The sequence below is a fragment of the Lissotriton vulgaris genome, chromosome 6, assembly GCF_964263255.1.
Source record: "Lissotriton vulgaris chromosome 6, aLisVul1.2, whole genome shotgun sequence".
NCBI classification, from domain to species: domain Eukaryota; kingdom Metazoa; phylum Chordata; class Amphibia; order Caudata; family Salamandridae; genus Lissotriton; species Lissotriton vulgaris.
The window spans coordinates 1,164,376,170-1,164,402,632 of NC_141694.1; the positions used below are offsets into that span (position 1 = coordinate 1,164,376,170).

At 42.9% G+C, this 26,463-nt stretch overlaps 1 protein-coding gene across 3 annotated transcripts in view; it reads right to left on the bottom strand.

Moving 5' to 3' along the window:
- LOC147708574 (interleukin-20 receptor subunit alpha-like) overlaps nucleotides 1-26,463 on the bottom strand; it is a 176,895-nt gene that overhangs the window by 19,602 nt on the left and 130,830 nt on the right. For all 3 annotated transcript variants that reach the window (XR_015296647.1, XM_086927249.1, XM_086927248.1), the window contains exons 3-6: nucleotides 20,132-20,313; nucleotides 16,791-16,960; nucleotides 7,505-7,649; nucleotides 1,654-1,790 (exon numbers count right to left, since the gene is read on the bottom strand). Coding sequence is in view for 2 of the 3 variants with exons in the window: in XM_086927249.1 (XP_086783375.1) it covers nucleotides 1,654-1,790; nucleotides 7,505-7,649; nucleotides 16,791-16,960; nucleotides 20,132-20,313 (634 nt within the window). In the remaining variant the exon portion in view is untranslated. The remainder of the gene's footprint in view (nucleotides 1-1,653; nucleotides 1,791-7,504; nucleotides 7,650-16,790; nucleotides 16,961-20,131; nucleotides 20,314-26,463) is intronic.

The following is a 26,463-nucleotide window of genomic DNA, read 5'->3' on the forward strand; positions in this document are numbered from 1 at the left end:
GCCATGTGGCACACATACATGCCCTAAGGGCATGTATGTGTGTCACATGGCACACAAGCCACACAAGCCAGAAACAGGTGTGTAACAGGGTGTCAAAGTGACACCCTGTCCCCCTTGGCAATTCGGTATTTTTACCGATTCGGTAAATACCGAATCGGTATTTGCTATTTAATCCTATGGGCTTCATTGCCCATAGAATTCAATAGCAAATACTGATTCGGTATTTACCGAATCGGTAAATACCGAATCTTAACGATTCGGTAAAAAATACCGAATTATTACCTACATCAGATTTTCCGATTCTAAAATACTGAATCGTTAAAATTCAGTATTTTAGAATCGGTAAATCTAATTTACCTACATCTAGCCTTAAGTTCTGAGCCCCTGAACAGCAGGAACTGGTGTGCCGTCAAAGTGGATGGGCGGGGTTGGTACGACAGATGAAGAAGGCAATAAAATAAAACGTTAAAAAAAAAAAGTACCCGCTGAATCGCACCCGCCAAAAAACTGCTCTTCTGTTTCTTCCTCCTGCAGCATAGGCTTCCAGCCTCCCATGTGACCAATCCTGATGCTGCTCTCATGATGAGAGCAGAGTCAGGATTGGCCTGAGTGCCCCCGATTGGCGCTTCAAGGGAGACTGGAAGCCTGTGACTGCTGTCTTCAACCCAGCAATGAAAGTGGGGTTGGAGAGAGCTTCACTGCGCATGATGCTTTTGTCGCCCAAAACATCATGCGCAGTGAATCACAGTGCTAACCACTCTCCCTCCTGCCTTACCCCACGATGGCCCCACTCCCAAGCCTCATTCAATGGAAGAAAAATAAAACGATAATAGACATGTTTTATTATTGTTTTATTTTTCGAATTTTGAGGCTAGCTGGCGGTGAAGCTCCTCTGTCACGGCGGAGGAGCCGCCCCTGAATAAGGTTGACACTGCTGAGTTGATCGAGTCCATTAATAGATTGGCCAACATAGCCTTAGATGTTGTAGTTCCTAGGAAAAGGTTGTTTCACGTGCAGACTAGGTCCTCTGAGCCCTGGTTCACTGATAAACTAGGCCAACAGAAGAGAGCTTGCAAAAAGCTTGAGAGATTGTGGTGCCAGCAGGGATGGAGTGGCCGTAGCGGGCACCTGGCATTTCCCCGGTGGGCCGCCAGGTTGGGGGCCGATTTGGGGCCCAGGGGGGACGTTTTTGTTACTGGGGCCAGGAATAACGGCCCAGTAACAAAATCGTCCTAAACCTGCCCTAGAAAAAAGCTCGGCTGCACCCCCTCCCACTGGAGGGGAAGCCAGCCGAGCAGTTTGCCAGGGCCGGTTTTGGTTCCCAGTCTGGCCATGGGTGCCAGCCCCAATAGTAAGCAAGCTTACTTCATTACCCTTCAAGACTACACAATCTTATCTTATCTTTTGTATGTTCACTCTCATTTGTTCTGGACTCATGCAGCTGTTTGTTTTACTCTGTGCACCGGGACACTGTTAACCAGGCCCTAGTGCATGCGCTCTGACTCCTAAAACATGTCGAAATTGGCTACACACCTGATGGGGTCTTATTCTTGGCTTTCACAAAACTGTTTGCAAACCTTCACCCACTTGATATTCATTCCCGAATGCTGCTTCATTAAACAAAAAAAGGATGAATTATCCCACAAAACTTACCAGACTTTTAGGACTTTTCGGTTCATCAACATGGATGTACTTGTATGCAGCATAGCTTATAGCTGACGTGAGAAGGACTGCAACAACAGCAGGCAGAACATAACCGAAAAGGATTAGCATCAGGCTTTCAGTGTTGTCTGATAAGAAAGGGAAAACACAGGACAAACCTTTAGTATTACATTATCTACTGCACCGAGTACAATTAAATGCTAAGGAACATCAGTTCCGCGTATAACCTTCCATCTAGTGTATATTCTTTAAAGTTCACACTTTACATACTACACATCACGTCAAGTTATGTCAACCACTTACATCCACTGTACTGGGTTGTAATTATTAACTTAGTTTTGTTTCAAACATTTATTATTGAGCATCTGCAGTGTATAGTACCCCAGATTAATATCTTCCAATAACGTATCCCTATATTGACCTCTTTGGGCAGTGGTGGCTGGTATTTAACAGCAGTAGAGAAGACAGTCACGGGGACTGGGGGGAGGTATGAAGAAAAAGAAACACTTACCTGTCTGCTGTCTGCCGCCTACTCTCTCTCTTCGTCGCTTCCAGGGCAGGAAGCACCTGGCTCTCAGCCTCCTGATAGCCAATCACAACACAATGCAACGTTGTGATTGGTCTGAGCATAGTGGATTGGTGCTCAGCCACAGGATGGGAGGCTGGACATGTTCTCCATGCAGGCTGAAATGCAGCCTGTGTGGAAAACATGCGAAGTGCGCATAACGGTTTGACCGGCCCGAGACAGCCGGACAAAGTTTCCTGCGCACTTGGAGTGGGCAATACACTCCTCCCCTTCTCTGTGAGCAGTGCAGTCCTGTCCCTGCCCAGCTGAGCAAGGGGAAAAATAAAATGATAATAACAATGAGTTATTCTCATTTTATTTTTTCCTCTTTGATCTGCTCGGTGGGGCGTCGCCCCTCCGCCTTAGTGGAAGAGCTGCCCATGTCTTTGGGGTTGTTCCCTACACCGTATTCACGTGAGGAATAATTCAGCTGCCTTGAGTACTTTCATGTTTAACATGATTACATGCATTGGACACAGAAACACATTATTATCAACTCCCCTGGAAGCATGAAATAAGGGCGTCCTACTCCTGCAATATTTTCTATATCTTCTTGCACATCTTGTAAATCTTCTCTTACTTTATTCCATTAAGGTATTGGTGGTAGACATCTCGGACATGGGGTTTTGGAAGTTAGCGCTGGTGGTGTCAGTGTCTTCTGTGAGGGATAGGATGAGCTGTGTGTCATCAGCGTATGAGATGATGCTGATTCCGTGGATGCAGGCGAAGACAGCAAATTGGGCCATCTAGGCGTTGAAGAGGGTGGGGCGAAGGGAGGAGCCCTAGGGGACACTGCAGATGATCTTTCTGGGTACTGAGGAGAAAGGTGGCAGGAAGAGCATCTGTGTTATGGAGGGTTTCTTCAAAAGGTGCCTGACCTTCGCTTGCTTCCAGGAGTCGGGAACGGCGGGGAATGTAATGGAGGTGCTGAGGATTTCTTTGAGGGTGCTACAGATTTCCTCCTTGCCTAGGTTGTAGATATTATGCAGGCAGGGTCCTAGACCACTCAGGAGTGGATAGCATTTATGATACTGATAGTGTCGTGGGTTGATTGCTGCTTCCAGTTGGTGAGCTGGGGGTATCAGTGGCGTCGGTTTGAGTGCAGAGGTGCTTGAGGTCAGTGAGTTGGGGGTCGAAGTTGCTGTAAATGTCGGTGATCTTGTGGTGGAAGTCGTTTAGAATTTCAGAATGCAGGGACTATGCCTCTCTGCCACATCAGTGCTTGTCAGCCCCAATTTCGTGGCTTGCTCACAGAACCTTAACTGAACTCCTAAGCTTTCCAGAGTAGCGGGTCATTTTGGCAACCTAGAACACAATACTCTAGTCCCCAAGGGTACCGTAAAAACAGATCATCACCTTTCACTTCTTACTCATGCATGTCCATAATAAACAAAATAAAGAACCAAGGAAAGTTTACAATATTTATTAAAACTATTGTGCTCTACGATGAAGCGAATGTGCTGCAATTAGAAAACATATACAACTAAACAAAGTAGTCGCCATTATTAGCAAACTGTATACAATGAAAGCCCTAGCATGGTGAATTATATATCTGTCAAAGCCTACCCACACTACATGAGCACAGGGCTATATCAGTGATCTCTGGGATTAGCACCAGACCCCATACCTGTTTTTTTTGTAGTTAGGTGGTCCACATTATAAGTGTCAACTAAGTTTATGTAAGGCTGGGACGTCGGTTCCATGACTTGTCCCACTGCAAGAACCCTCCTCTCTGTTTTCAAAAAGGCAAGTCTTGGTTTATATGATAAGAAATGCTACATTGGAAAATAGTAGCTGTACTTTTGAATTGGGTCTAAAATATTAGGAGATATTGCTCACTGATCACATAATTACAGTGAACCATGTTGTTCGACCTTGTACGAAATGTTGAGAATGAGTCCCGAAAAAAAGAACTACATAACAAATAACGTGCTGTGTATTTCTAAAATAATATTGTAGCAAACAAAGGTAATATACAGAACAAAGGAAGAACCAACATTGGTCCAGAAGGGAACTTACAATCACTTCACTTGTTTGGGATTCATCAAGTATGAGAGCAACTCATCTATACCCAGAGCAACACTCTAGACAAATAACTATGTGGGGTGCTTTAGACTTGGTGAGCAACCTGTAAATTATTAGAGACCCCACCTGCTTGCCAAAAGTACTATGCCTTCATTGCATCCAACAGTGTGGTGTAGAAAGCAGGGGTGAAAGAATTTGGCAAATAGCACCATGTGGTGTTTTTTACCCTGCTTGGAAAACATTTCAGTTGTATTAAAACAGACTTTCAAAGTGAGACTTTATTTCAGTAATACAAAAGCCTAATAACCCTGACTTGCAGACAGCCCTGGGCAGGGAATTCCAGTGACTTTGAATGACCTATATAGTGAGAGGTGACTTTTACTGTGGCATGGTGGCCCAGTGGTGGACAGTCTCCTGTGTTAAGGGTTTCCATTGGCAGAGCCAGCTGAGGTTCTGTTGGTAGAAACCCTGCAGATCTCCCACCTCTAAATGGGGCCGGGAAACCATGAGTTTGGTGGGATGGAAAAAACTTCAATTTATAGCAGCACTCTTATAACACTAAACATTAAATGAGCCGCATGTCCATATTAATCAGAATGACTCATCTGTAGAAAAAATAATTCCTGAGGTTATATAACATTTTATAACATTGAGACCTAAACTCATCCAGCCAGGGATTTTAAAGCCGTAATTGTTGTCCATGTTGTCTTCCCAGTAACTCTAATTTCTTCCCCGTGTGATTAGGAATTTTATTGAGTTACATCTCATAATAGGTACTGAGCTTAAGAAAGTTTGATGTTTCTCAGACTACAAATGCCTGTAAAAGTCCTAGATCGTTCTTTTATCCTCTCCTCCTTAAGAACCCTATGCCCTTCTCCTCTTTTAAAGTGGGAATATAACATTTGCCTGCTATAGCCACAATGCAGGATGCTAGACTTTTTTTAACCATTTTGTTTTTGTCTTAGTTGATTCGCCCTTGTCACAGCATGCATGTACCTGTTTTTCAAGGATATATTCAATTCATGTTTGACCACCACTGGTTTGGGTCAAGCCTGATTCTTCTGTTTAATTTCCAATTCTTTCAGTTCAGTCTCATGTTTTGCTTGTATCAGTGCTGGTATGAACTTTAGCTTGAACACAATGGCTAGGATTCTTCTTCTCACTATTATCCACAGGGAATCCTAAGACACAGCCACCTTCATTTCTCTGCTGTATCATAAAGCTGTGCTAGGTTCACTCAGTTCTTGAGCAGCATGTTTTTAAGTCAGCATGCCAGGGGATTTCTTTCCAAGAGCAAGGTTGAAACCTGTCGGTCCACAATATTCTTTGATTTTGATGCCTGCATCCCTATGCTCTGTTGCTTTCGGGACCGTGGTAAATATGTGATTTTGATATCTTCGAACCCACAGGAGCCCGCTCTCTTTCAATGGATTGACTTTGGAAGAACCCCTGCCACCTGTTCATTCTTCAATGCCCTATCTTCATTGCTCACATAACAATGCCAAATTAAATTCCCCGCCACTATTATTGTCTCTGGAGAGATCAAGGAAGCACCCTTGACAGTTATGGGGGAGGAGAGGGGGTGGCATAAATCAACACAGTAGTCAAAAGGGTGGCATAAGCCTTGCCTGTTACCCCCACATATCTTCCTGCTGTATCTCTTATAATCTCAGACAGCTCTAATGGAAATCTATGCTTCAAAAGAATGGCCATCCCTCTGTCCCCAGGTTTTTCTGTCACCGGCAGAGAAGACCTGAGTGTGAAAAATCTTAAGTTCTTTTGTACTCCTTTCAAAAATATATGTTCTTAAGCAATTTACTTTATATGTCAGTCTGATCAAGAGGTGTCCGACAGACATTTTGTAGGCAGAAATTAACACCCTTTGGGCCACATTTATGAAGGATTTGCACCCATGCAGTGGCGAAAATAGTTATGCTAATCAGCGTAAGATCTTTATTTGGGATTTACTTTCGACAACAAATTTTCATTTGTGCTGTAAAACAGCCCAAAAGTAACGCAAAGTAGCATTTTGCACAACTTTGGCTCAAGGGGTGTCCATGGATGGTACATGGGCGTTCGCATTCAACTACTCATGGTTTGTGATGCAAAGCTCTGTTGGCTAAAAATCTAGGCAGGGCTTTGCACTCTAAATGTATTCCTCCTCAAGGCAGGTGTAACGTTTGACAAACGTTTTCTATTCTGAAAACTTTTCTAATTTTGTGCTGTAATATACACCACACCTTCAAATGTTAGAAAAGTTTTAAACTATATCTAGGTATAGCATTTTGTACTGGAAGGTTCCCTTTCTAGTACAAAACATATGCTAGTCATGCGTGTGTGGTGCTTGGCAGCCTAAAGCATGCCAGCATAGAGGGTGACAGCAGCAGGTGTCATATCTTTGAAGATATGGCGCTGTCCTGCTGCCACACTTTCACACAACACAGCTACGTTTGATGCTGCGGTGCATCCTTTCCAAGTAAATCTGTCCCTTCATGTTGTCATTAGCAAATGTACTGGTACTAGTACTACATACATGTTTATTTCAACAGTCACAACACTGCTTGAAAGTTTCTGCTTTTTTGTCTAAAATATGTAGAATGGCTACAAAATGAAATATGAATATTTTGTGTTTGACTGTAGGAGGTGTGAAATTACTTTAATACAGAATAACCTTAATAAAGAAATGCCTTTACACCGGACATACAACAGCAAACCCGTCCAAAAAAGTTGTCATAAAGAAAATTATTTTGATTAATGCAACGACATATACAACTCATTAATGAAATATATATTTTGAGATTAGGTAAAACAATAGATAAAGGGTGTGCATATATAACAAAATAAAATGTTAAAGGTTAGTAAAATTAATGTGGTTATGGTTTAGACTAAGGGTCATGGTCAGAGCAAGGATTATGGTCACAGTTAAGATTAAGGTAAATGATATTTTTAGTGTTACGTTTTGAGTTAAGATTTTTGGTAGTGCTTTGTTTGGGGTTAGATTATGCTTTAGAGAAAGATGATAAATATAGTTATGTTGTAAAGGAATTTGTTGTAGAAATTTTATTTTAAGAGTCCTAAAATTAATTCATTCAAACATTGTTCTTGAGGATTTTTTGTAGCGGTGTCTTTGTGAATGCATGTCTTTGCTAAGGCAATTCTGTTAAGGTATGGTTTGGGAAGGTATTTTTTGCTAAGGTATTTATTGAAATAACGCAAAATTCAGGTCGTATAGTTCTGGTGCGGACTGCTTACCTGCCAGTGTTGTTGCACACACAGTTTTTGATGGCTGGCTGGTTCCGTAGGGTCCAGGAATATAGCTCTCCGCAGTAACACAGTAGGTAGAATTTGGGTCTAGTTTAGTTACATTCAGGAAACTATTTTTGCCAGACAAATTCCACTACAAAGGAAATGAACATTGTATTTACAAGAGCCAGTACAAATTATTAACAACATGTAACTCAAAAGCATCACTTAACTAATATACATCTGCTGCAAGCTAAAAGGGCTAAAACTTTGCAGTAAAAATATTGTGGGGAAAAAAGTAGACTGCAAAGAAATTACGTAATGAATGTGGTATGCTGAAAAAAGAAATCGAAAAATGTTGTGATTTATACAGCAGAGGTAAGTGTATTGGGAGCAGGGGCAAGGGAGCATCCTTCTGCTAAAGTAGAGAGGAGCATTTACAGTAAGGAGGGTAGGGCACAGAGAGCTAGTGGGAGTGTTTAGGATTCAGGGAAGGGAAGCATTAGGAGGTAGTATAGTTTTGGTAGGGTTCAGGGACTGGTAGCATTAAGGGGTAGTGAGTGGTTTTTAGGTTTAGTGAAGGCAGCATTAACGGATGGTTATAGGGTTTTGGGATATTTGTGTATGGGGATATTTTGGTAATCAATATTATGTCAGTGACCCCTACGGAACTAATCCAAGTCCTTGCAAGTAAAACACTATTAGTATGGTACCTTGGTTGAAGCTGACAGGCTGTGACCTGCTTGACCAATAAAACCAACGCTGGCATGTCTCCCTTGACACAACTAGATTTAAACCCTCGATGGCCTGAGGGAACAAGATGTGACAAAACAAACTGAAGGGTTGGCCTGTAATTGATCCATGTACAACCTCAACGAAACTCAAATATTTCAGCCAACAGTTATGTTGTTTTCATAGTGCATCTGGTAAAATAAATGTAACTGCTACAAAAATAACACTACAACACATTTACTAGAGGATATAAAAATGTATGAATGGATGTTGGGGAACAGTATTTGTTTCTTTCACAGGCTGGGGGAATAAAACAAAGAAACAGGAAAGAAAGGGGGTAATGTACTAAGTGTACATTCAACTGTCTTTTTTGGGCAAGGGTCTAGGAAGGGGATTGTAATGTTGCAGGTGAATGGAGTGAAAGTAAATGCGATGGTTCCTTTGGCTACAGGGTTTAAACCTTCATTCATCTTCAGAAGGGAGCATTTTCTCCATGGAAGTCCTTCGAGGTGCTTTCCTATCTTGGTGCAGTCCTTCGCAAGTACTTCTCTGATGACCTCTATTCCAAAGATAGGGAATCCTAACTCTGATATATTTAAAACATCCAATCCTGCCTGAGTAATAGAGGTGCAGTGCAAAACTGTCGCCATGATCCACTATGCAGCGAGTTTTGTGAAGGTGGCCAACTTCACAATGCTACAATGTTGGAAACTCTCTCCACCAGAAAACTGCCTGTAAGCCAAATGTTTCAAAGGGTGAAAACAAAATCTTCAAAATGTTGACAAAAGACAACGCACCAGTTTTTTCACACCATTAGACATCTGAAGGGGGGGATTAAAGCCTGAATCCTGCAGTATCCCAGTTTTCTAGATGTTCTTATCGAAACTGGAAACAAAGGTCAACCTTGAAGAGATCAAGCTCTACTTCCCACACCATCCAGTTTTGCCCACTTGCCACTCCACTGGGGACATGCCCTTGAAATGTCTTTACCTTTTCAATCGCCAGTGTGTCCGAAGAGTTCATTCATTAGCTTCCTGCACTACAGCAGTTCCTAGATTTATTGGGAGTACCAACAAGTTTCAAAACTAGGCCGACTGACTTATTTATTTTTTCAGAAGTGTAATAGCTGTCCATAAAAGCTAAGATTGATCAACTACACCTAGGACCAACAGCATTTCAAGGCCAGTTGAACTGAAGGACTCCTGACGTTGAAGTGGAAAATATACAAATCGAGATAAAGAAATCATTGTCAAACAATTGACAGTACCAATCCCAATGTTACATCAGGAAATTCATAACTTTTCTGTCTTCCTGCAGCAGGCAGTTGGGCAGGAAATCAGAATCTGTTACCCTTCTGCTGTTGGATCCCGAGCTTCCCAAGGCTATTGTATCTCTGTCTCCTCCATATCTTCTCAACACTTGCGGGTAAGAGAGCAGCTGATGCTTTTCTGCCTCCCCATCTACAGGTCCTCTGCTGACAAGCTCTAAGTCATGGACCTCTGTACGTGCTATGACAGAGTGGTCCTTTGAATTTCAGGAGGGACAGAGACTTGAGTCATTGTTTCTGTCCCCTTCATTGCTTCTAGTTCCTCTCACCTTAGATCATAAACAGGCACATGCATCAACCATTTTTGCGAGCGCAATCGATACGATTCGCAAAAATCGGCCGTTTGCGACCACAAATAGGGCTTCTGCGATGCATCAACCTGTCAGCCTCTCTCAATTTAACAAATCGCAAATTATTGAGATTTCTTAAAGTGCAATTGCATTCAAGGAATTACAAATTGCGATTTCTTAAATGCAATGCATGATGGAATCGCAAATTGCAATTTTGCTAATGGGGTGCAAATTACCATAAATTTGTACTTATGGTAATTTGCTAAAACTTTGAGAAATGCACTAAAGTGCATCTTCCAAAGTTGTAGGTTACAGACACACATGCCCTCGGGGCATGTGTGTGTGCAACATGCGTGCACAGATCAATTTCAGGTGGGCAACAGGGGGTCCTTTTGACACCCTTGAAATTGCATGGCAATTTGCGAGTACGTATTGGTACTCTCAAATTGCGCATGGTATCTGCCATTCATTCCTATGGACCTGTAGGCCCATAGGAATGAATGGGAAGGCATTCCTTGATTGCAACTCGCAATTTGCGAGTCGCAATTAAGGAATGTTTGGTAATCACTAATTTTATAGCGATTCCTACATGCATACGCTTTTGCAATTCCTTAATTACGATTCCTTAATAATCGTAATTAAGGAATCGCAAAAGTCTATATTGATGCCTGTGCCTGAAAGTGTTTTGAACCTGAAAATGTTATATATTTACAACCCATACAAAGGCAGTACGATCATGTGGATGCAGTGGCTTAATATTAAGTAATTATATTACTAAATGTCTGTGCTTTAGACTATGAATATAAAGAATGTTTCTGGGTTTCTAACCCCCCACAATGAATATAAGCAAAATGGTGAAATCAAAGACAAGCCGGCCACCACAGTCAGCATGGTTTTCCCTACATTCCCCATGACATCCAAGGGATGATAAGAGATTATAAAACAACACCTTTTTCAAGAGAACGTGAATTTATTCAAGTGAAAGACCTCCGACCCTCGGTCTTGGTCCACTCTCTCCCCGCAGCTCCGCTGGGCCGTCTCTTGCCTCCAGACCCCGACCTACTTCTTGGGAGGTTCAAGGCTGCTGCCCTCTCCTGCGCCTGCTGCCCACTCCAACTTGGACGAGACTGCCTGCAGCCACCGTAACCTTTCTCAGCCGTATTTTTTTTAAAAAAATGTCCCTGTTGTGCCACTGTTATTGTGCCCATCTGTGTCTTGCTCTAATTCCACCACTGTTCTTATTTTCTCATGCCTGCCTGTTCCTTTTGCCGTTGCTGCCCCTACAACCCCTCCCCCCCAGAATCCCCCCCCAGAATTCCCCCGCTCCCGCCTCCCAGCCTCTCCTTCCTCCCACCTCCCCTACTTAATGGCAGCCGTTGCAAGGTCACGCCGCTGGCATACCAAAGGCAAGCCTGCATCTGCCCATTCGCGGCCAGCGCCAGGAACCCTGGACCTCCCACTACCCATCGCTATGACACCACCACCCTCCTCGTACTCAACCTTTGAAGACTTTAAGAATGCCAACAGGCCTTGCTGAACACGACCCACGGCCAGTTCTCCTGCCTCCACTGCCGCCAGACCCTCACCGCTAACCCGGCCTCCAACACCACCGACACCAGCATCGGAGACACCCTAAAATGTAACCTCCTCAACATACGCTCCGTACACAAAAATGTCATAGAAATCTGGAACCTACTCGACTCTCTCTCGTCCGACATCGCCTTAATCACAGAGTCGTGGACCAACGCATCCTCCTCCCCCGACATCAGCTCCGCCATCCCAGACAGATACAAGATCCAGAAGAAAGACCACTCCAACCACCCAGGAGGGGCCTCGCCATCACCCACAAGAGCACCCTCCGTCTCACCACCTACAGCGAAACCTTCCCCTCTGCCGAAAACCTGCACTTCAAGATCAAGACCACCCCCAAAGCCACCCTTCGGGGAACCCTCATCTACAGCCCCCCCGAACACACTTCGCCACCACCATCACCGACTTCCTCGCACCCCACACCATCGCCTCAACAAACTACATACTTATTGGAGACCTGAACTTCCACCTCAACAACCCCAGTGACTCTAACTCCACTATCCTTTGTGGCAACCTTTCCAGCATCGGACTTAAACACACCGACCCACAGAGTAGGACAAACCCTTGACCCCATCATCGCGGCAGGACACAGCGTCCAATTCAGCCACACAACGTAGCCGCCATGGACCGACCACCACTGTATACAATTTGACATCAACAAACCCAAGGCACCCAAACCAGCCCCACGCCCACCACGAAGGAACTGGAGCAAGGTTACCGACGAGCAACTTAACTCCACCCTCACCCGAGACAACCATACCTTGGCACCCGACGCAAACGATGCAGCCAGAGAACTCTACACCTGGATCCCTAACTGCGCAGACAAGCTCACCCCTCTACACAGCCTCGACAGACAACACCCCTGGAAAGCCGCCTGATTCACCACGGTTCTCCAAGAAGCCAGACGCACCTGCAGATGCCTGGGGAAGAACTTAAGAAACACCAAGACAACCGAAAACCACACTACCTTCAAGGACGCCATGACGGCAACCACAACCAAATCAGAGCCACCAAGAGGAACTTAATCCACAACAAAATACTGGCCAACTCCAAGGAACTTTTCAGTGTCATTCAAAATTCACCAACCCACTCAGCAAAGCCAAAGACATCACCCCATCCCTACACCTCTGCGACAAGCTTGGAACCTATTTCCACCTCAAGACCAGAAACACCAGGCAGCCCACCATCCCCAACTGGACACCGATCATGGTCGAAGACACCACCTCGACCATGAAAAGCATCCACTTGGGGGCCCCCACCAACCCCTGCCCCCCTCACATCTACCACAGGGCTGCGGCGCCATAGCACCCGAACTACAACGCACCATCAAGATCACCTTCAAAACAGGCCCCTTTCCAGATGACTGGAAGCGTGCAGAAGTCAGACCCATGCTCAAGAAGCCCACAGCTGACCCCCCCGACCTTAAGAACAATTTGAGCCATCTTGCTCCTCCCATTCACAGCCAAAGTTGCAGAGAAAACAGTCAACAGGAAACTGACACGATTCTTTGAAGAGAATGCCGTCCTCGACCTGTCCCAATCCGGAGTCTGAAGTAACCACAGAACAGAGACCGCCCTACTCGCTGCCATAGACTTACATCTGCACCCTCCTGGACCAAGGCCACACCTTAGCCCTCATCCTACTCGACCTATCAGCAGTCTCCCAGCGCACACTAGTCACCAGACCACACAACACTGGCATACAAGGAACAGCCCTGGACTGGATCCAATCATTCCTCACCGGAAGAAGCCAAAGGATCCGACTCCCACCCTTCCTCTCCAACCCCACAAAAATCACCTAAGGAGTCCTACAGGGTTCATCACTGAGCCCCACCCTCTTCAACATCTACATGCCCCCCTCGCAGCCATCGTCCGACAACACAGCCTCAACATCGTATCCTACGCCGACGACACCCAGCTCATCCTCTACCTCACCAAAGACCCCACCACTGCCAAACTCAACTATCAGAAAGGAATGCAAGATGTCGCAATCTGCATGACCAACAGCTGCCTGAAGCTCAACGCAGGGAAGACAGATGTCCTCTTCCTCAGTACCACCCCTTTTGCATGGGACAGCACCTGGTGGCCGACTGTGCTCAGAATCCCACCTACCCCCTCAGACCACGCCAAGAACCTCGGCATCGTACTCGACTCATCACTCACCATGAACCGACAGGTCAACGCCTTCACCTCCAGCTGCTTCAACACACTCTGCATCCTCCGCAAGGCCTTCAAGAGGATCCCCTGAGTCAAGGAAGACATTCACCCACGCACTCATCACCAGCAGACTGGACTATGGCAACACACTATACGGCGGCATCAATAAGTCCCTACTCCACAAACTCCAGACAATACAGAACACCACCGCCGGACTCGTCCTCCGCATCCCACAACATGAACACATCAGCCATCACCTACGAGTCTTCACTGGCTCCCCGTGGAGAAAAGAGTCACTTTCAAAACCCTCACTCAGCCTAGAAATACCCACACAACAACGGACCCAAATACCTCAACGACAGAATCAACTTCCATGTACCCAAAAGAAACCTCCGATCTTCCGACCTCGCAGTGGCCGAAACCCCGCGCATCCACAGAGCCAGAACAGGAGGAAGATCCTTCTCTCACATTGCATCCAAGACCTGGAATGAGCTAACGGCAGACATCAGACGCGCCCCTTCCCTGAACACATTCAGAAAGATCCTCAAGACCCGGCTCTTCGGCTAAACAGATCAGCGGACTCCCCCACACCTCAGCGTCTTGAGACCCTCACAGGTGAGTAGAGCGCGTACAATTCCCTGATTGATTGATTGATTGGTATAGGGGACACGGTGTCAAAGTTGAGCGATCCCCAATTCAAAAATGGGTTCAAGTCTGAAAAACCTTCTAATGGCACTAGAGTTCAGACCATAGACAGTATAGGGGGTAAGTTATTCTCTTTTTATCCCTACTACCGTCCACCACTAATATTGTAACTTTAATTCACTTAAATCCACTTGAGTTCTGGGTTTGACTCTTGGACCTGGCATTGGGCCCCTGTTTCTATAAAAACTAATTTCAGGCCCATTGTGTATGATATGTACATTGTGCCTTCCTTTTAGGCATACATTAATTAGTCAGCAGGTGAAACCTATGGCCGTTTTCCTGTCAGAGTTTAACTATCCTGAGCAGAGTCAGCAGAGGGCAGAGTCAGCAAACAGCGTTTTACTGTAAAAAATAATATGGAAGCAATCAAAGCAAAGTTACACTTGTGAGGAACGCAGGACCCATGGGGGCCCGTAAATATCTGCGTACAGTGGGCACCAGGTGGCAATCTACAATCTGCAATTGATAATCAGTCACCAGGAGTCAGAAGCACCACACTGCAACAAAGTATAGCATAATGGCTGTGGGCGGGCACAAGCACAGCTTATGGCTGCGTTTTCAGGCGTCTGGCATCTGACGCGACAAAACAACAGCTCTCTTAAACTATCTTATTTTAGTGTCTCGGTCTCCAGAATGTTTTTCCTTCTAATGCCTATTATTTTTTTCAACTGTTAATCTGAAAACCATTTTAGGAAAAACTTTGTTATCTGGGCAACTTCTTGCATTAGCCTTTTCAAAATGATAAGATGTCTCATACTAACTAATTTCTACTGAAGGACCCCTTAACCAGAGCAACAAATAATTTAAGGTTTCCTTATTGTTGTAAATATTTTATATTTAATCTATCAATATTAACTACAGCAGTCAAATGCCTTACAATAATTTGCGTGAACGCTCCATCATCCCCTTTGGTATCGCTTTGTTCGTCCTAAGTTGGCAGGGCATGCCCAGAGGTGGGTCCCTTGCTCACTCTGCCATTGGATTCAAGATAGCCTGGCTGCTGAGGGTTATGAACCCGAAACCGGTCCCAGGATGCATGTTTCGGTCCAGGGAAGACATGGCTTGGCAGTTCGGGTTGGACTGTTCCCATGAGGCACAGGGTGAGACTGATTTGCATATGGCAATGTCTGAACTGGGGTAGTGGAGTGAGCTAAAGAATGGTGATGGATTAAACCCAGATAAGTTGACTGGGGGTGAGTGTTTGCTTTGCTTGAACGCTCCGTCCATCATCCCCTTTGGTATCGCTTTGTTCGCCCTAAGTTGGCAGGGTATGCCCAGATGTGAGTCCCTTGCTCACTCTGCCACTGTATTCAAGATAGCCTGATTGATGAGGGTTATGAACACGAAACCGGTCCCAGGATGCTTGTTTCCAGTCCAGGGAAGACATGGCTTGGCAGTGGCTGATGAGGGTTATGAACCCGAAACCGGTCCCAGGATGCATGATCCGGTCCAGGGAAGACATGGCTTGGCAGTGGCTGATGAGGGTTATGAACCCGAAACCGGTCCCAGGATGCATGTTTCCGGTCCAGGGAAGGCATGGCTTGGCAGTTCGGGCTGGACTGTTCCCATGAGGCACAGGGTCACACTGATTTGCATATGCCCATGTCTGAACTTGGGTGGTGGAGAGCTAAAGAATGGTGATGGATTAAACCCAGATCAGTTGACTGGGGTTAAGTGTTTGATTAGCTTGAACGCTCTGTCCATCATCCCCTTTGGTATTACAATAAAACTCTGCATCTAATCAGTAGCAATGTGGTAGTTCACTGCACTGTCTATCACTAGCCTGGGAGCAAGAAGGATCACCTATTTGGTTTAAAGGTTACAGTCTCCTTGTTAAGTGTTATCCCATTTAAAGGCCCACAGATGACTGACCTCGCCAAGTTAGATTCTTCTGCAGCCTTGCCTAAAAAGAACATCAGACCATATTGTTGGTACTGTTACTGTAATAGTAAGTGATATACCTTTTATAATTGTGAAAGAAATACTTTTGTAATGAAACATGCACAGAATAAGGTACTCTATTAGTAGCAGTTTATGTGAAGACTCAACAAATACAAACCCAAACCAATATTAAGCAAGTGTACATTACTATATACTGTTCAAGGAGACATTACACATGAATGTATGTGTGTGTCGAAACAATTGGGATGACATGAGATGGGCAACATCTGCTTACCACTCTCTTTTGAAGGTAAGCCTGCATATCTCAAATGATACATTGGAGACTGTAGCGTGCATTTCATATAATACTGCAGCTCAGAAAGAAGCTCACTGTTGGCACAGCTCTTCTAAGTCAGTTTGGAATGATAATATACACACATGTTAACATTCTGGTCAACAGCCACATGGCAGACATTATTGTTCATTTCTGTCCAAAGCATAATTGTGCAGTCCATCTCTGGTGGCAAACCTCTTGTTAAGACAACCTAAGGTGTTTATGATGAGATCAAATAATGGCGAGAAGTGTACATACTTTTGGCAACAAATGAACTTACCTCACTTTTTGTTTTGGTGTTCAGTATGGAGACTTTAAATTCCACAAGAGGGAAGATTTGATACAAAGATTTGTCTTTCGGGTTTCTCTTCCACTTTTCTGGTGAAGACAGGTTTATAGAAATGAATCTATCACCAGAAGATAATCTGACAATGGGAGGATCAATTTTAGCTAGAAAAAACAAAAGGCATATAGTATGAATTTAAGGCTTAGAAAGAAAACAACCAACTTCTAGAAAATATGTGAAGTATGGCAAACACATAAGTACTTAATTTTTCAAGATGGTCTTCACTGTGGTCCCCAGTGGCATCAGAGATAAAAATAAGTCCAGATGCACAATAATGTGTTGATAAGCAGTGGTAAAATTGATGTGGGAAGAAAGTCCACAAATGCAAGGAGTAATATGTTTCATGAACATGTACTTGCGTACAAACTTCTTACCTTACACATCTGCAGTGACTGATCTCTCTTCTAGTGCTGATATTACAGAGGAAAGGGAGTGAGGAAGAACAAAAGGCCTAAGAATTAATTTAGACAAGCTTTTTGTTTGATTTTTGTCAATGAATCTCATAAGAACCGTTCTTTTTCAGTTTTTGTTATTTTTGGGGGATTTTCTGATTTGTTTTTTTGTATTTTTACTGTTGTTTAACAAGTGTTGTGGCAAACAGTCACTTATAACCTTTACTTTTTACTGTAAGAAATTGGGGCGTTGTTTGACTAGGGTGTGAGCACTGGTCAAGCAGCAACCACAATTCTTATCAGGGTGAGGCACAAGCCATCCCTAAATTAACCTGTGCTCAACTCTCTGGTAATGTGGTGCAGAGCAGTCAGGCTTAACTTAAAGGAAATGTGTAAAGTATTTGTGCAACAATTCAAACAGTAGTAAAGTGAAAAACACCACCCAAAAACGATCCCATACTCAAGAATCTATGCCAGTAGAGCAGCTCCTAGGAGGGAGAACAAGACTGTGACAAGTAACACTTGATTCTGAGTAGTTGCGATTAAATCTGACCATCACCAACTCATCTGTTGTCCTCCTCACATGACTTATTCTTTTGGGATATGTGGAGCAGATCACTTGATGTGTCAGGTCCTGCACTTATAGCTCTGATTCCATAGTGGCCTTAGTAATGTACTTGATTTTGTAATTTGTGATGTGATATGTGATGTCAACAGTGATATCATAGATCTTGTCATTTGTGATATTGTCTACGATATGTGAGGTTATGAGCAATGCACTGGGAAACCTATAGTGCATAGATCACCTTAACTTGGTGATTATCACTATTGTTTTTCTTTTACAATCTGGATTTTAATCATACATGTGTTCTAAATGGTATGCTAAGGATTATGAGTAGGCCAGGTGTTCACACCCCTTTGACAACTAGTGACATAATGGAGTGATTTAATAACATGCTGAGTTTAACGTATGTACTGGTATTTCACCTGCGTGAACTAACCGAGCGCTGTATATTACATGAGGGGTCGGGAGACGATTTACAAGATTGTATACATTAAGTGGAGATTACACAAGTACATTTCACACACAGGGAGATTATGTTAGTTCGTCAAGGTTAGCCAAGCCCTCTCTTTGCACCATTTAGCTGCTTAGCGCGTGACATCTGCTGTTCAGGAAATTAGGACTAGTTCAGGTTACCTAGTACACTTAAATTCTTGATTTAGAAGACTTGGGCCTCAGACAGAGAGACCATTAAGTTCCAAGTGCTGCACTAAAGACAGTGTTCCCATTGACTCAGTATGTAAAAACCTTTGACATGTCTGCATCCACATCGCACCCTAGTATGTAAAGCTCACATTCCCATGCCAGTTTCCACGTTCCCCACACAATAATAACACTCATTAGCATCCAGCATCTCCTGCTGTGGGAAACCATTGATATGCAGCATTCGCAGTGATCACCGTGCAAAGCACAATTGTCAGGCAGTACATACTGCACCACTCATTGCAAAGCAAGATTAGCATGCAGTACGCAAACGGACCCCCTTTGTAGAGCACCATTGCTATGCCATTACTACTAGACCCCCCTTCAAAACCCTACTGCCTTGCAGTATCCACATAAACTTGTATTATAAACAGTGGCGGCTCCTCCTCTATGCGGAGCATCGCCCCACTGCTCTAAGAACAGGGCAAAGGAAAAAAAAATGATTATAACTGAACTTATTTTTAGTCTGGCTCCAAGCTCCATGTTGGGGTGGGACGGGGCTGGGTTTCCGTGACCCAGAGGGAGAAGGAGTGGCTGCTTTATCTTAAGTGCGCATGACTGTTTGGACGACCGTCTTGGGCCGGCCAAACCTTCATGCACACTTTGCATGTTCTCCGCCAGCTATGTTATACAGCCTGGGTGGAGAACATGCACAGCCTCCTAGTCCCTGTCTGAGAGCCGCACCACAGTACTCAGACCAATCACAACATGACTGTAAGGCAGCGTTGTGTTTGGCTTGGGGAGTTTGGGAGCCTGGGTGCTTCTGGGAGGTAGGATACAGTGAAGACCGAGGAGAGGCGGAGGCTGCCAACCCACAGGTAAGTTCTTTAAAAAACTTTTTCCATCCCCGCCACGATCCCCTACCAGCCGCCACTGATTATAAACCAGTAAACATCAAAACTGACCACCTTTGTTAAGCATCACTGCAACTCAGCATCCATATTGACCAACATTACACTGGCCCGACTGTAAAGCAGTAGCACCACTAACAAACAATAGCCACAATAGTCCCCTTCTTCCCGCCCTCAGGTGTAGTGCTCCACTGCCCTGGGGTCTGCCAATTGTAAGTCCCCAGAGGCCCCCAGTGAGAGGTGCAAGACCTATGTAAGCAATAAATAAAAAAGGACAAATGGCCTAGTTGGTTCTGATGTGGGCAGCATCAAAGAGTACCTCAGCTTGGCTTCAAGCAACTTGTGACCTGTCCAGTTCTCAGCTAATTTTGTAGCTCCCTAGGACTGGGGCAGAGAAGCAACAGTTCAGAGCTGCAAGCAGCTCCGATAGGCTCAGGGAAATTGATAAGGCATGAAAGACACCCTGGTGCTGCTCCACAGTGGATTTTTAGTAGCCAGAACTAGCTTTCATCTCCCCAACGCCAGAGGTCGGTCCACTACTGTTCCTTGACATTATTGGAATCATTGAGAACATATACAGCAGATTCTGACTGACTTTCTAAAATATGTTGATCAATATATAATATACACAGATTTTTGCATACAAAACATGACTTTTCATGGGCTAAATGAATGATATGTATTCAAATATTCAATTAATAAATGGAGCATGCTCTTCTGCAAATATATGAAGTCATAAACATCTATCTGTAAGAAAATCTGACTTACTGTTCGCAGTAGGACTAAATCGGTCTGTACGTGACCACTTTGAGCAGTTGCCCTCATTGAAATCGACCATAACTCTTGCGTAGTATTGTTCCTCATAGTCATAGGTCTCATTTGTAAGATCACACCAGGTTCTGTTAATGTTTGTGCACTCCAGTTTGTACTGCCATGTATCAGGGCCATACCTGTATGGAAATAAAGAGAAAAGGAAATATCATCAGGCATCAGAGTGGGCATAATTAGGGCTCCCGGTTTTATGGTATTTATTTTTTTTAACATTTCCATCTGTATTTATCCCTATTTCTTTTTTGGCCTTCTTATTGGTATTTATCCGTATTTATTTTATGTTTTTAGAATAAATGTAGTCGTAAAATGGTATATTTCTACATTTACTTAACTCTTAGACATGCACTCATACGTAAAAGCCTGTTGCATTTTCGCAAATTAAGCAGCCACATATAACATAACACTACACCCATAGATACATATTAGCTTCATACCACAAATAACGTTAACATATGCCGGTATTTAGGGAAATCTGATTTTGTTGATTAACTCCCTGTCTGTCTATCTGCATAGTTTTTGTCTGAAATTAATAAAAGACAGCATGGAAAGTCTATCACAAAAAGCACAATTTTCATTATTTTTCTGCCCTTTAAAAATGAAAACAGATAGGAAACACACTGTATGTATCTGTAACAATCAGTGAAAACGGAAAACTGGGAGCCTTAGTCATAATCTACAGACACATGCCTTTCAAGACCCAGGGAAGGCTTGTGAATTCGTTTCTGTATTGCACTGAACATTAGAGGAAAACAGGAGCCTCACGGATTTTGATTTGTAGAGCGATGAAGAATTGCTGTCAGTGTAAACCATCACTAGGAATGTAGACACATATCAGCCCTAATATGGCAAGTGGGACCAGGAAATTGTCCATGTGGGCTGACTCAAACGCAGTTTACACTTTGGTGGCATTCAGCATCACATCTTAATCGTTGTACCCCACTAAGTTGAAGAAGAATCAAGAAACAAACACTGGCAACCCAATAGGTTTTGTATGTGAAACCGCCAGCGTTTGCCACTATTTGTATTTCTTTTTTTATCTACTAGATGGTTACTACAGATTCTAGTGTACTAGAAGAGGCCATCTTTGATAAGAATATCTCAAAGTATACGAAAAGCTATTCAAGGATGGCCATGTTGGTCATCTTTGAATGTATTCAGATATATTTTAAGAAACTTCATTCAAAGATGGCTGTTGTGGACAGCCATCTTTAAATGGTAAAAGAACAATTAGATATAGTTACCTACTGATAGAGTTTCTGGTGGCAATTAAAGCATGAGATGTTACGTAAGCAAGCAGCTATTGGGTGGGATGTGGGAGAAGGGAATAAAGAGAGGATGGTTGGGGTGTGGCGGAGCAGAGAGTGAGAGAGAGAGCAAGACAGATAGGGAGAGGAAACAGTCACTTGTAAGTAAGCACTGCAAAGGTCCACCGTTAGTGTAGGAAAACTGTATGGCGTTCAATAAAAATGCGAGGAGACTTAGATTCTCCAAGGTGAGACAAACACAAGAACTGGGAGGAAAACCATCAACTTGGAGCAAAGAAGTGAGAGAGACAAAAAAAGCCATCAATCATGAGTAAGAGGCTTACTCAAATCATGCTCAATGTATTGCATTGTTCACATCAGATCCTCTACAACAGACAACTGAAGCTGTCTGTAGTGCAAGATCTAAAAAAACAGGCAGATTTCTAACCGTTAGGTTGCAAGTGGTCTGCACGTTAATCAGAAATATTGTAACATTTCCTTACTACAATTCCAGCTAAATATAATCGCTTCTGGGTTAAACATCTATTGTTGCAAAAACAACTACTACCAGAAAGTAACTGTTTATGGTTTAAAGTTCTATTTCTGGATGATTTATGTTCAGGCAAAGCCGACTTCCAAGAACTGGTCCTGAGGTCAGTTCCAGCTTTTAGTACCAGATAGTATGTAATATAGCAGTTAACAAAAAATCCTACTAAAAGCTGTGGTACTATCATTTATTTCATAAGTGTCATTTTATAAAGGAATCTCTCACAGTGGAATTGCCTTCACCATGAACAGAGAATCTTCTGTAAGAAATGACTCTTCTGCAAGAATTACTGAGCAACTCCAGTTCACAGGATTGCATGTTACTACTCTTTTGTTAAAACAGAGACTAAAATCCTTTTTACAACTATACTGATAAAAGTGTTTCCAGAGTCTCTTCCTCCATGAGTCCTCAATAGCCTTTGAGTATATAATTGCAGATACCTTCTGCTTGTGCTTCAGTAGTGGTCTATTTACCCTGGCAGGATTGTCCTTTAACTCCACCACTGCCAGAAGGATGGCTTTTTGCTTGTCTGTGAGGCTTCCAACCCATTTCACTGCTTTCCTAACTAAACCTCACTGTTGAGTGCCCCTGTAAAATTAGAATAAAATACAATTCCACATTTGTAAAGTGTGACTTATTACCCCTAAGGGTATCCAGGCGCTGGGAGGCCATTGAGGAGACTGTGTGAGCTATTGCACAGAGTCACATGATGGAGAGCTGGGCTGCCGCCGGCGCTCGAACCGTGAGTCTCGTGCTCTGGATTAAACCGGTCTGGCCGCTGTGCCACACCCCTCCCCTTGCAGGTTCTACTCTGATATGTTTATGCCAATAAAAGCCCCATTTTTCCTGGTCTGTCTGAAGTTTATCAGGCAATGGTCTGATTACCAGTTCAAGTGCTATTTACTGCACCTGATAAATATCCATACCATGGGGTATGTTATTTATTTGGTGCAATAAATAACACCTATTATGAGCTGGCGCGGAATAACAGGTGGATTTGGTGTTTAACACCCCAAAATCTGCATTATACAGTAAATGCTGTATGCTTTTGCCCCATTATATTTCGGCAGGTTTGACATGCCAAAATTGAACTAAGGTTGAGTTATTTAATTCAATAATTATCGATGCCTTAAATACCACCAAGTCATAACTCCAACGTGTGCATAAACTTGGGTTTATGTATAGGTCGGAAAATAATGACAAACTTGTAATCAGGTTAAGATTGTAATAAAACACAACTGAGACCCATAGGAAGAATGTCCTCGGATACATTTATTCCTCAGAAAAATAGTTGTGGGGTATACATCACCATGCAAGGACAGTCCTGAATCACCTTGTACCACGAGAACTCTCTTTCCCCCTTCCAGTTACAGTAATGCATTAGGAATTCCCTGTGCACTCCTGTAATAAACTTCACTCCACCACAGTAAAGTTGTTGTCTTCCAGGCATTATCAAAAAGTTAGGATTTAGTTGCCGTTTTTTGGTGGAATAAAAGGCTAAATCAGCCTTGGAAAATATGTCCTTACCAGATCCCATGCATTTCGACTGAATTGTTGAATGGCAGAAGCATTTGAGGGTGGGGAAATCATTTCTATATATGCCAACAAGAAAATTGAGTGTTTCTTGAGGCTGTTTGCTAGTCTAGGTAACTGAGATTCTCTGTCAAACCCCCCACCCCAAAAAGGCTGCCTAGATCTCACCCTACAAGGAATATTCCCTTTATCCCATATGACAAGGCCAGCCAAGTAAGTGTTTCAACTGCTGTGTTATACCATCCTTATGCCACTCTCCTAGCACGCTTCCCTGCCTGACCCATTCTGTGTAATGCAAGACCTTGTCATCCACCAGATTACTTGTTAGGAATTTTTCTATTGGCCTTGTCAGGATAAAATGTCCAGAGATACTTTCTCATGTACTTTCTGTTAACAAATACAAAAACCCAAAATTTGCCCACACTTTTTACGATTGTTCACATATAATATCACACACCTCAACAGTGGTAGCAAGGCTATATAAATGCAAACCTTTTCCTTCTTCTATCCCTCCACTATCATTCTCAATCCATTTAAAAGAATAATATATCCATCGCTCAAATTGATTTCATATTTCACTGTACTAATTTACCACTAATCCTTTATGGGTACCGGACGAGAATGCTAGTCGCCGAAAGAGTGCTTAGACGCCTCGTCAGAGGTTGTAAGCGCTATGTAAATGAAATTACAATACAATAGATCATTATTAGTTGCACCACTGCAGTAAGGTTCTAAAGATGATGTTCAACTACAACATTTCAACAACCCTCCAAAGCATTTCCAGCACCCGAGACAATATTCTCTGCAACCGCATCTCTTTCTATCTTCTCCTTTCTCTCCCTCTCTTTCCAGTCACGCCATATCATACTCTCTTTTCACTTTTTCCTCCTATTTCTCTCTCACTGCCCAGTAATCTGCATTTCTCCTTTTCAGTTGTATTTGTTTTCCTACAATGTTAATTTCCCCCTTAAAATATATGCTGCAACTAAAAGGTGGGCCCATGGCATTTGATGTGCTTTAAATGTTTTTTGAAAATAAACATAGAAATGATAATATAACATTAGTCATATTAAAACAAAGCATGCCCACATATTGCCACCAAATAAAATGTGTCTACTGAGCTATTGCAATCGTGACCTGCTTCTTTAAAAATATGCCTGCTCTTATGAACATTGTTACCAACCTTTATCAAAAATTCACCGGTACAATTTCCCCCGACCATAACTAGCTAAACCTATTATTTCCACTTCAATATTTCTACAATAACAGCTCATTTGCTACTTCACACTGGATACACGCTTTTTTGTAAGACAATTTGTGAAATACTGTCCTTTACTGTTCAGTATTTACATTAGTAGTTTAAAGTTAATCACTCTGCATGAACATTTTGGACCCAAAATCACACAGGTATGTTTACTTAGGTGAATATTTATTACTACACCTTATTTCCTACTCACAAATTCAGAATGTAGATTTACACCTACATGCTGATTTACATGTCTTCAACCCCACACATCAGGGTGTGGAGCCTCCTACAAAAGGATTTACGATTTTAAAGTAACTACAAATAACTTTGCACACATAGGTGGAGATCTTCACTAGCATGGCAGATATTTCCCACAGGAAAATAATGGGAAATTATTGATGTTTAATTTTTTTAAAATAATAAAAATATTTAAATGTCAAATAATACATAAAATAATTTAAAATATACATTTTTAACGTAGAACTAAAAAGAAAAAGTAGTAGAACACGCACTACAAAGTAAATGAAGTTAGAAAGGTTGTAGCGTGCCTCAAAGGTATCACTCTCTGGTTGTTGAGTGTGACAAATAACAATAGTGTAACGTTTCCTGGGTTAGGGAACGTCGCTCTGAGCACAGCAATACGAAATCGCTGGGAGCGATATTATCAGTCTGCCAAAGAGGTTTGAATGAGAATATGAACTCCAAAATGCCAGAAGTCTTGTCAAAGGTTTAATGATGAAACGATATTGAGTCAAACAGGTCGTAGTTCACAGCACATCATCTAGAAGCATTTTGTATGTAGAGTGTTAAAACGAAGTAATAGCGTAGACATCTCTTGTAGAAGGTATAAGTAGATTTATTCACGTAGTAATAGGCAGGTATACAGTTACAAAAAGATCCTTAGTAAATCAGGTAGTCTCTGGTAAAGCCCCACCAGGAGCAAGGTCCACTCTGCTCAGCCCATCACACCAACTTAATCTTCCCACATACAAAGCAACCCCAACATTCCACGTGACATCATCCCAGGCAGAGCAGGCAGAAAGAGAACCAGAAAGGAGAGACTGAAATGGCAGTAAGCACATTACAACACATCCCCCTTCTTAATAATTAAACAATCAAAGGAATGGAAGACAAAGAGAATGTATAATATATAAAACAAAAAACATCCCCTAAACATTCAAAAGAAAAGGAGAAGATGAGAAAGCATTAATAAACTCAACCAACTCAACCCTCCCCTTAGATAAGGATCATAAGCACAAAAAGAAATGCATAGATGGAAAACGCACTTCCGGCAGAAAGAAGAAGACACAGTATCAACACAATATAATACCTCCTTCTCCCTGAAAATGATCATGAACAAAAGAAATACAAAACAAGAAAAAAACATCCTAAAAACCAATAAATCCCAAACCGCACACAATACCTAATGTGCCATACACAAAAACTGCAGTAAAACAAATCAAGCACAATACCAAACCAGCATAACTGGGGCAAGACAGGGATCTACAACCCTAACTGCACAAATCCCAAAACAAAGGGTAACCAGTGTGATGAGGGGAGTTAAACTACACTTGAGGTAATTCTCCACGTGTGTACCCGTCACACACAGACTGAGTAGCAATAAACATAACACCAGACAACCAAAAACCTAGGGTATCCCTTAACCCCATGTGTGTAGCCATCACACACAGCATGCACA